This window comes from Ceratina calcarata, unplaced genomic scaffold, assembly GCF_001652005.2.
Source record: "Ceratina calcarata isolate Rehan_Ccalc_2016 unplaced genomic scaffold, ASM165200v1 scaffold16.2, whole genome shotgun sequence".
NCBI lineage: Eukaryota > Metazoa > Arthropoda > Insecta > Hymenoptera > Apidae > Ceratina > Ceratina calcarata.
The window spans coordinates 58184-70465 of NW_017137284.1; the positions used below are offsets into that span (position 1 = coordinate 58184).

Sequence of the window (12282 nt, forward strand, 5' to 3'; positions counted from 1 at the left end):
TAAAGAAAAATTATCTCTAACTTAAATACTAAATATCGTTGGTATACAACTTTTTAAAATAAATTCGCATTAATTTCTTTCATAATTTAGAAATGCATTTAAAATGCAATTACAGATTCAAAGTTCTCGAAGCAAGAATCGAAAGATCAGAAACCAGTAAATGAAATCAGAGGCTGTCTCAACTGGTTAACACTGGGATTGGTGTTATCTCATATGAAATTTCAGTACTGTACTCTTATCCTCGGTCGATGTCTCTAATACATTTTTCATTCCTCGACGCGGTAATCTCATCCTTACGTAAAGCGACTGGGATGACTCAATCCGTGAACGTCCGCCCGAGAAAATCTCTCACAATAGAAAATCCTGTTGAGTTGAGAAAATTTCCTCTTGTATAAAAGAAAAAGGCGAGTTCTAAATTCTTCCAGTTTAAAAAAGAACGAACGACTGGATAGAAAAGAATTCGACAAATCTGTTCTAAAACCGTTAAACGGGCACCAAGGAATGCAAGTTTTGTTCCCCCTGTCGCTTTAATTAGAGCACGAATTCGTGCTAAATCGACTGATCGAGGCTGAAACGTAGAAGAGAATGTTGGCCAAGTATTCTTTGCCAAGGTGTCACGGATGTGTATTACTGGAACCGTTCAAGGCGAATACGAGACGAGATTTTCCAAGTTATAGCGAGACGATCTTGAATTTAAATTAATCGAATGTCGGTCGTACATGGAAATGGCCATGCACGGGCAGTGTCCGATAGCGATTGAGGTCGTGCACGAGGATCATGAAGAAGATCGTGAAAACTCGACGGTTACCGGGTTAAATTGTAGCCGTAGGCTCCGTACAGTTGTTTCAACAGAATCATCACGGAAATGTAAACGAACATTGACGTTCAGGAAAGGTACGCTTTCATTGTGTGCCACGTTAATAATAATCAATGATTGATGTCTAAGAACGCAGTGATACTTTGCACTTTAGATCAGCATGAAATATAATACCTCTACGCTGAATGAGTATTCTTCAAACAGAACCACGTTGCGTATTTTAAAGGCACGTGTGCCATCGTTTCTTGAACTCAGTCCTATCGCATACTTGTCCAAAGACAAGGACAACCTCTTTTAGAATACAAAATATCTATTGTATAAAAACTCTCTAGTTTACTGGAAGATGTATTACCTACTATAAAAATCGACGAGTTAAGTATACTGTCTATAGTTTAACGAGTAATTTCACGTCTGGGTAAATAATTGCAGAGAACAGGTCGAAAGGAACAGCAGAGCTAAGCAGATAGAATGACGATGCGTTTTATGAAGTCTAGTTTTTCAATAATCCTCTCCTTTCGTTTTCCCGTACGCATTCAATTCCCTCATTGCAATCAAGCAAGAATTTTAATTCAACGAAACGATCCTGGCAATCAGACAGCTCCACGTAATTATAAGTTTCCCTATAAATTTCATTATTCAGTGTAACAAATTTATTTTTTCATATTGACAGACACTGAGATTGTGCTACATGCCAAATGCATACTTGCTGCAATCTACGGTTCAATTAATTTAATGATTGAATTCCGTACCTGAAACAGGTCAACGGGAAAATTATTGCACTCCTGGAGTCACGCGTTAGTAACACGTAACTTGATGAATCGCCATTAACCCGTTACGTCAGCATAACATTTTTTTCTAGTACATAAATCAATCGTAGTAAGAAACAGTTAAGTGTAACAGTTTCAGGAATGTTACAATGCAACCATTAAATCAAGAGCTCTTTTAACACTTAAGTATTTTAATTAATTCGAACGAGAATAAGAATTAAGTCTGTGCTCTCATCCACATAGTTCCTTCCTTTCAAATATTATATAATCAACAGTTCTTTTATCCAGACGCTGGTCATTTAAATTAATTTAAACAGTGACATTAATTTGGAGATTCTATTAAAATGTGAAAAGACTGCGCCGCTTTCGGACTTTCTCGACCAGTTAGGATTACGTAACACCGTTGGCAAACGCGGACAGCGACCGGTTCACGAAATTCATAATAATAATTCCAGCGATACTGCCGGACGGCCTTCCCGCTTGTCGGCTGGAGGCTGTTCCGACATCCGTCGCTTGGATTACTATCAGAGCATAAGAACCGAAAGCGTGCAATAAGACAGACCCAGAGGCGCCGTGACACGCGTGTGTCTCCCACTGTTCATAAGTCAGTCAGTTATAAAATACGTCACTAAATGTAATTTTATATAATAACATGTCTAACCACAAACTTAATTGAGCTTGAAAGACATGTTAAACATGATAGAACAGTTCATTACATAAACATGGTTTGCAATTCGTATTTTTATTTTATTCAACCTGGACAAAAAAATGTCCGAGAAATCTTGTTAGACTTGCCATAAATTCCGAGCACAAAAAAATTCAGAAATGTTAAGAATGATAATTATTGCTTGTTGAAATTATTAAGCGCCGGTTATTAAGTGGTTTCGGTGGAAGGTTTTTCGTGACTCGATCTAGAATTTTGATCGGGGCGTTTGGCTGTCTATAAAAATTTTCGAATTGGAAGTGCAGCGAGATTTATGAACGAGCGTATGGGTTCGTTCTACCGTGACGCGGGCTCGATTGAAGTTCCAGATACGAAACTGGTCCGCATCGTTGGGAACGCGATCATTTAAACGGTAATGCGCGAAATCGTGGAACGCGCACCTTATCTGGTTAACCAGGAATTTACCGTGTAAAAAACTCGATTTAGTAAAGCGATTGAAATTCCTTAGATATTTGTTACCAGATTCGAACTCGCGCCTTAAAATCTCGGAACTGCTTATAAGCGAAAGCCTGCGTAAGAAAATTGCCTATGTTACATCACAGCGTTCGTTGTAGAGAATTAGAAACGGTTTGGAATACAGCTATCGTTCGATGCGCGTCAAATCGATTCCCCGTGACAAATTTACGGTCCATCGAGTCGTTCCTCATCCGTTTACTGAAAGACCGAACGGAGAGAGTTCGCTTATCAATATACATTTTAACACGGCTCGCCGGAACAACGGTTATGAAGATCGATCACGTTCCTACCAGCTGCGCGGTTTCCCGTGCCTCGTGTGCGTGTACACGCGAGATAAAATGAAAAATGTGAGAGGAAAGATCAGCGTAGGACAATGTCGCACTCGCTGCTATTTGTGGAACGGCATTAATTATGCGACACGTGAAACAGGTATTGGCAAGGCCCGTGCACTCGTTATATTCGGACTTTCACTCCACGCGCCACTTAAGCCATACCCTCTCTCTACTTTGCGTGTCACGAGCTTCGAACATAGTAAAAAAAATAGTACAGTTCATGAATTGTTAAACATACATAAAACAAGTACATATACAATTTTTTAATGAATTATTAATCTAATTATAATTTGCATTTTCATACACTTTATCAATTATCTGCTCATACCAATATTTTTTATTATAATAAACATTTTTTATTGATTTTTATTTTAATATTTCATTTATTCGTTTCACGATCATGATGTTCAATTGCGTTACAAATAATTTACGCCACTTTCACTCGAAAGCTTTCGTCTCGATCGAACGTGCGCAGGACAATCGCGGTTCAATAATCGTGATCACCGGTCGTAAACGATTTTTCCCCGCGACGTCGGTTATACTCACCGCCGCGTGGAATGTAAACGACCCGATTATACTATCAAAATTCAAATTAACCTTTATAAGTAGAGGAATCGATTAAATTAATGCAATCGATTACGAATTTCCATCTCATTGCGGGAGCGACACAATTACATGTTTTAACGGAACCGAAAACTGATGCAGATTAGGAAATCATTAGATTGATCGAGTAAGGAATGACTCGTTTTATTTATTGGATGCTTCAATATATTTTTTTTTAGATTGATTACGTGTTCGATTGACTAACTGACCGCCTTTTATTTCTTGTTTCCTATGCGCGGCCAAGTCATGCGTGGAAGACGTGTCAGACCTATTTCCCACTTTTCCAGGCCAATTTGACAATTTATCTCTGGTTTTCGATTACCAAACAATTTCCTACACGCGGTGATTGTGGTGAACGGAAGCGCGTTCGAAACGAATGAATAGCCCAGTGAATAGCTATCGCATCGGTCGGACCAATCAGTGACAACGTACGAAACTCGCTTTAGTATCTCCGGGGCTTGTTCCAGTAATTTATAAACACGTTTCAATGAGCCAGTTATCTTCGGTTAACATACTAGCGTCCGGTGTATCTTAGAGAAAGAATGATAAACTGCTGATACAGAATCACTGACCCAGAGTATAGTAGAATTTTATACTAACGCAAACCTGACACAACATTTATGCGAATGTTATAAAATCTTGATAACGTGCAAAATTTAGAAATAGAATACACATAATTATATTTGAAGTTTAATGCAAATCAGAATCTAAATTGAACATTTTATTTTTATTTATATTATTTATTATTTTTATTTAACATCACAAACGTTAAATTAAAAAACAGTAGTAATTAATTTGCTCAACTTTGGCTTATATTGCGAATTTTTTGCTACCGGATCGAACATTGCACAATACATGGAATTCAAAGGAGATCAGGGGAAATGTTAAAGCGCTGCGCTATGCCAGTCATTACCGCATTGTCAGCTTTCTAAATCGTTTGAAAGTAGATTACACGCATTTCGATAAATGCTCGAGTAGTTTGATCTTTCGAATAAATTGGATTTCAATTAATAACCTCGATGCCAGAATTATCCGGAACTGGCATAATCGCATTTCTGATTAGTCATACCGATGAGATCAGAACGCATTTACAGTATAAAGAAGTTCTTAAAGAGTATTATGACTAAATCTCGTATCTCTTATCGTGCTTTTTTCCTAATCAGCCAATACAGTGATTAATGTTTATCGTAACAAAGAATTACGAAACTCATTAAACGTCTTAATCTTCTGTTTTCAAATGTAAAGTTCTCAAATAAAAAAAGTATTATATTAGTTTCTAAGCGAAATAATGAAAAGACTAAAAATAACGAGCGCGAATAATTATGTACGATGGTACCGTAACTTTATCATTCATCGCGTCAGTTGCGCAAACCCGACGAATTATTCATTGCAAGAGAACCGCAACGTAATTGTTTAGCACTCGGTGCGACGGTTTACCATGCAAACTGTTTTGCACGGGACTTCATATTTATACTTTAGATAACAGCGAGGGAATGTTTAAGAGTAAATGAGAAATCAGGCTAACGCAAGAGGCTTCCTGAAAATCAGCTGCAAGCCGATTCCTCTCCGAAATGGTGCGGCCGCGGTAATACGTCGTTCACATAGTTAAAGTGGCGTCTTCGAAGCGTCGTAAAGCGTTCTCGTCAATTATGAATAATATGATTACGCGATCCTTCCCATGGTTTCCCTTTTGTGAGAAGGCTCGCCTCCGACGGGCACGGAGAAATTCACAGACGAAGCGCGAGAATGAAATTCCAACGAGTTGAATTTTAACACGTGCGTGCGGTAACAATACACTCGGTTAATCGAATCGATACGCGTCAACGAAATAATGAATATTCCCATGCATGATAACGAGCCGGTGATTAGCTCTAAACGATCCGATTACTGATAACCGGATTAATTGCGGAACAATGCCGTATGAATATTCAGTCGAGCAAAATTCAATTCGTTAAGAATTATGCCGGTAAATGTCAAACGGCAAAACGTTTTAACATCTGTGCCAATTCAAATAACTCGAATCCTGTTATCGTTATCGCTAAGCGTAGCATTTGTAATATCAGAGTAAACAGGTACTCTTAATTCGATCGGAATCGTTATCTTCGATTAATATTCCGTTTTTCAATTTATTGGAACAGACTTATTATATTGATAAGTAAAATTAGTTAATTTAACTTACCTGATATGTCCTCGTGAAAGGTGAACGGGTTTAACACTGGTCCCAGTGAGTCATCGTCGGTCCTGCTGATAACAGAGTATCCTTTTGATGATAGTTTTCTCGCACAATTGGGAGGGAAGTTTCGCGGTACGGGGAGACCTGACAGAGCAACCGGTTGCGAGGAATACGATTAGAAGTATTGCACGTCTGTTCAGACCGACCGAGCGGGTCCGGGCGACTGAACGTGCCTCTCGTTGCGCCTTCACCAACAGCCTCGATTCCTACCTTCTCTTTCTCTTTCTCTCCCTCTCCTATAACCGGGTATCGGCCTTTCTCTCTGTTGTAAAACGAAATTTTACAGTAATCCATCGTCTACGTGCATTCAATTCCACGTAATGTGAGCTTCGAAACTCGTTCGATCGTTTCATTTTATTAGTTTTGTACTTCCCGTGTTCGCAGGTTTTTTTCCTGTACTTAATGAGCTCTGATAACTTTTATCTCTAAGAATTCTATTTTATCTATCTCGAATTCTATTTTATCTTTCTATTATTCTATCTCGAAGTATTTTATTTATAATATAGAATTATATTCAGGTCACAGGTGTATCGCAATGACAAATTTGATTCGATCAACTGTGATAGATACATATTCACGTACTTCGTCAATGTCAACCACTTCCGATAGTTATACTTCTGTGATTCACTGGAATGCAACTTCCCTAACATGTCATCGTGGGGATTAAACCCGTGCACCGATTTATAAGCGTGGAATTGACATTGGACGATGCAGGGGAATTATCCTTATTCACACGAGAAAGGCGCGTGAGAAAAAATCCGTGACATTTCAATCCTCGAGTTACGTTAAGAACGCGACATTTGGACTCTCGTACAAAATTATTCTAAACATTTTCAAAGTAACTTCTGATTATTCAGGATAAATAAACTTGTTTCTCAAGTTGGACGTTAAATCTATTTCTATTTTCTTTTTTATGATTCTATGTAGTTAAACGGACAAAATGTATTCTTGCTTATCTTGTCTCTACGTTTGTACGCCCTTGCGCTGACAGCTTTTCTATCTATAACCCATGCAAATGTAGGCACTGACGTTGAACAGTTGACATTGAGTACCAGGAAATGATCATTAAGCTCAATATCAGTGTACACCGTGTCACTAACCCCGATAAAACGATGATTACTCTCACCTTGAATAAAAACCGTTCCACAATTCCCCTCAAGTGGCAACCGTACACTTCTATTCGTTTGAAAACGAAAAGTATTAAGCGTCGAACATTATAGACGATCATTTTTATAAAATGTCACGCTCGCAAAATGTTACGTGTCATCTAGTGAACGCGTGCATCGTCCAATGGACGGGTATTGTCATTTTATTGGTACTTTCGAGGACACGTGCGCGGTTTAACTGTAAAAGTTAATGTTTCGCCGCGAAACGATGGCGGAGCGAACCTCGGCGACCGGGCTGTAATTTTCGTTTCGCTCCATTGTGTTCGCGAGCAATAAAAATTGATCGTTACCGCGTGTCCGGCATTACCGGCGCCGTATGCAACTTTACAAGACCGAGGGGTGCCACGCATATTTTTCTCCCGTAATGCATCTTGAATCGCAATAAACTCTCAGCCTCTCAGTATCCATCACGAAATCCTTAAAAGGATGGAAACAAAATTTAATGCAACGCTTCATACAATGCCTGATACAATTCATATACTAATCGATATATCAATATTTAGTATCAATCGTTATAGCAATGATCCATCTGAAGATTGATATAATATTTAATATAGTGATTGAAATAATAATTAATACAAATATAGACGAATACAAGGTTGTAGATCCTTTAATTGCTGCATTAACAATTAATAATTAAATCCTTCTAAATCTCAATTGACAATTGAAGTATTAATTAAGGATTGAAATTCAATCATTAATTCGAATTTCCTCCAATTAAGTTAATTGAATAATTTTAATTCTTGTCAAGTCAGAATAAAAAATCAAACATTATTGGAAATATAGATTTTATAAAGTGTACTTACAATTTAAAATGTCCCGATTTACGAACATGTTTAAAACTGTTAGCGTGTTGGTACTACATGCCTTTATTGTCCCCGTTTGCGCTCCCAAAAATACGGCGACCGTATTTATAATTAACTTGATAGGATATTAGTCTACCTCACAGTAGAACAGTTTTCTACGAGGACAATCAAACATCAGGTAAGGCTTATATGATAATATACTAGAATACATAATTACATCTGTTACAATTAGACTGTATCTTATCCAGTTATTATTTAGTGCATTATCCAGTTGTTTCGTTGTTAAAAAAATTGAGTTCATGGTTTAATTATTGTTGGAAATAAAGCACCAGTTCTAGGCTACTGTACACTGCACATTGCAACGTGTATTAATAATTTCCTTAGTAGTTCTGTAAGTAGATTCGATTGTGGATGATATTTACTGATGTTATTTCATTGAATTGAGGATTCATTATCAATTTACTTCAATAGTGTTAATATATGAGATCCCCTGCTTGCTTTACATTTTCCTTATTGTAAAATTCTATTTCTTGCTGTATTTCTATTCGAAATAAATTCTTCTTGTTCGCTACTCGGTTTTGAACGCTTCGCGCGGCTCAGAGAAATGATAGGCGCCACAGTAAAATTACCGACAGCAGAAAACGAGCACTCAGCATTGTGACTCGAGTGGGCGTTCTAAGTAATTCTAACCGCAGAGGACGATATCTGTGTTCCAAGCTCAGACTCAGACTCAGACTCAGACTCTCGGGGTGTCGAGCGTGTCGAATCGAGAGGGCCTTGAGATTCAGTGTATGGAGTGATAAGTTTTTCTGCCGAAAACATTAGCGCCGAGGTAAACGTACAGACGAAGCAACGAACTACGGTGGTTCGTTCGTCATCGAGATTAGTGTTGTCTGTGGTACTAATTGCGCGTAAGCGATATATAAAGCCAAGTAGCGGAACAAAATAACGACGTCTGTGGAAATTGGCCATCTTGGAAAGATATGTCGTACCGTTTGAAACGTCAACAATATAGTGTGCACTGTTCGATGCATGCCGTCAGCTTGCTTTAACGCCACGGTCGACCATACGCCTTAATCATATCCGAAGTAAAAGGCGACACAGTGGCGTATTTGACACGCGGACGTAATCGCGAGAGGAAGCAGGCTCAGATTCGTCGTTGAAGGATGAATCGCGGTGACGGATTGGTGCAACGAAGACGCGTGGTTAACAGCAGCAGCGGCAGTAGCCTCGGCCAGGACGGTTCCAATGATACTACAAACGATAAACTGTCCGGTCATGGCGTGGACACAGATACCATGCAGAAAGACCTCAACTCGAATCCTACGATCGATGACGATTCTGATAAGGAAACTAGACTGACGTTGATGGAGGAAGTTCTGTTACTCGGTCTTAAAGACAAGGAGGTTTGTTGACACTGACCCTCGGACCCTTCACCGTGCGCTTTCGACGTCCTCCCTTTGTCAAAGAGGAAATCCCGGTTTTTGGGACTAAGGCTTTATGTTTTTTTGTAGGGTTACACGTCGTTTTGGAACGATTGTATAAGTTCCGGTTTGCGCGGTTGTATCTTGGCAGAACTCGGATTCCGAGGTCGCGTCGAGTTAGAGAAAGCTGGTATGCGTAAGAAGGGTCTACTGGTGAGGAAGCTTTTGCTGAAGAACGATGCACCCACGGGAGATGTTCTGTTGGACGAAGCATTGAAACACATAAAGGAAACAGATCCTCCGGAGACTGTCCCCAGTTGGATCGAATATCTCAGTGGTTTGTTTCGTGTTTGTTCCTCACGAACATGTTTCTGTTTGTTTGGTCATGATGTTCTTCACACGTTTGTTTGGGTTTAGGGGAAACATGGAATCCACTAAAGATGAGGTACCAATTGAGAAATGTCAGAGAGAGATTAGCCAAGAATCTTGTTGAGAAAGGTGTTTTAACAACAGAAAAACAGAATTTCTTACTGTTTGATATGACTACTCATCCCCTTACTGATAACCTTGCCAAAAGTCGTCTTGTTAAAAAGGTAGATACTTTTAGTGCTCACTTACTTGTTAGGCATAGATGAAAAATTGATTTTTCATATGACAGATTCAAGAAGCTGTGTTAAGCCGCTGGGTTAACGATGCTGGCCGGATGGACAGGCGAACGCTAGCTTTAGTTATCTTAGCTCACGCAGCCGACGTGTTAGAAAACGCATTTGCGCCGCTTTGCGACGACGATTACGAGGTAGCGATGCGGCGAGTACGGACGTTACTGGATCTCGATTTCGAGGCGGAAGCCACTAAACCCAATGCCAATCCAGTCCTCTGGGCAGTATTTGCCGCATTCACTAAGTAACAGCCCTTGAAGGGAAAAGGAGGAACCTGCAAAGTGTATAAAGCGAATACTGAGTACTCACGTGAAACTGTACGCGTACTCGGGACTGTCAATTTTGCATGAATTTTAGTTGCAAACCGAGTAAATGGAATAGCTGCAATCATTGGTAAAACGAGCATACACGATTCAGACCAAATACCTTGATAACCGACCCGACTGTGTAAAGCAGATCTTAGAATATTAGTCGTTTCCATTATTGTTATTTAATACATTTGATAGCTGAATTATGACTGTTCATATTTAAATATTACAAAGGAAAAGATGTGGAAATCTAACGGAACTTAAAACGTGTGAATGGGAGATAGATTCGCGTGCGCGGGGGGTGGTGCCATGAAAAATTTTGTCCCATATCTTCTCAGTGTCTACCGTGTCGGCACATAGACTCGCAGTTATGTTTCACAGATCGGTGATCGGTGGCCAACGTTCGGACGAGAAGTGCCACATTTCTTTACTAGCTGAACGAAAGTATAACCCTTTGCACAGTTGTGATTCACGACAACGACGACGACGAAAACTTTCATTTCTTGTCTCGTCTTTAGATAAACCGGCTCATGGTATCTATCTAGACTTACTTCCAAAACATTTTCGTTTCTTGTTAAATAAATGTACATTTCGTAGCTTCCCTAGGTGGCAGTAAAGTACTCGGGACGTGTCTGAAGTAGAATCATTATTTGAACGTTGCAGTCGTTGCACGGTGACCGCGCGTGCAGCGAACGTGGGATGTAGTTTCGAACGAAATGTCGTTGATAACTTCTTAATTAATGCAGGGCGTGATTAGTTTTGTTACTAACTACGTTGCTATTATTAACATTATACAATGTGTCGTATAAGTAGTGCTGGGAGGGAGGGAAAATGGTCGCAATCAGTGGAACCGATTCGCGGGGATGATATCTTAAATAAGGAGGGAAACTGTCGCCCTTTTAATGATGACAAAATGTAAGTAAAGTATCAGTAATATATACCATCTTCTGCAAATCCTCTCTTGAGTGTATATAGGATGGTCAAGAAATATTTAATCGTTATTTTATGTCTACGGTGGATCGCGTATTTTATTTTCTCTAACATTCAAGTCCTTGTGTTTGTTCCCGGACAAATATCAAATTCTCAACGTCTAACTACCAGTGGCATTTCAGTGTATTTAATTCACGTTTGTGAATCTGTCTGATATCTTCGTAACGGAAGGTGTACCTACGCTTGTTGTTATCTTCGACAATATTTGTGCCGATCATATTGATTTGAATGTAAACGTTTTGTATCATCATCGTTTGTTTAATTAATAAATTTTATGTGTACATAATTTGAATATCAATTTTAGCGTTATAAATTTGTACGATTTAAGAATCGAGTATTGTTTGATTAATATTTCTTGGAACATCCTGTATCTATACAACAGGGATTCTCTATATAACTTTGTACAACGTATTAAGATCATTTCATATGTTTAAATAGCTATGTATTATAGAACAGTACATTTATTTTTATCTATAAACACACATACATATATATTATATATATATACACACATACACACACACACAAACGAGAGACAAGAAGAAATAGACACTTTCAAATCTCAATATTGCTGCCTTAGTATTATGAGAGATTGTAAAACATTAGATTATTTGATTATGTTATCGCAACATTAAACTGCAAATGGACATTCACCACGAAGGGTTTGAAAATTAACGCTATTGTTAAATTTCTTGTAATACGACGAACAGTTAATAAACATCATAATTTTATACTTGCACATTATTGGAGGATTTGCTTGGGAATGTGATATAAATTAATATTATCCTGAGAGTAGCTTGCTGGACGAGCATGGTCATAAGCGACCATTAATCATGATACTGTCAGTAATTAATGCTTCCATAATCTGAGAGTATTTCGTTTGTCGATATTACGTAGTCACACATCAATTAAAATACTTGTTTACGAACTCTACTGCCACTTGGATCCTTTAAAGATTCTTTCTATTTCATGCACCAAGCAATTATATGTATTATTC

At 38.6% G+C, this 12282-nt stretch overlaps 2 protein-coding genes across 2 annotated transcripts in view; one reads left to right on the top strand and one right to left on the bottom strand.

The window, feature by feature from the left end:
* The window catches only part of LOC108632530 (uncharacterized), a 35437-nt gene extending 29326 nt beyond the window's left edge, over positions 1–6111 (bottom strand). Inside the window, exon 1 of the mRNA XM_018037181.2 lies at positions 5879–6111. The gene's annotated coding sequence lies outside the window, so the exon portion shown is untranslated. The remainder of the gene's footprint in view (positions 1–5878) is intronic.
* Positions 6112–8639: 2528 nt separating this feature from the next.
* sau (Golgi phosphoprotein 3 homolog sauron) lies at positions 8640–12024 on the top strand. The gene is made up of 4 exons (XM_018037183.2): positions 8640–9310; positions 9419–9665; positions 9746–9921; positions 9987–12024. The coding sequence occupies exons 1-4, from the start codon at positions 9071–9073 to the stop codon at positions 10233–10235; spliced, it is 912 nt and encodes a 303-aa protein (XP_017892672.1). The 5' UTR covers positions 8640–9070; the 3' UTR covers positions 10236–12024.
* The last annotated feature ends 258 nt before the right edge of the window (positions 12025–12282 follow it).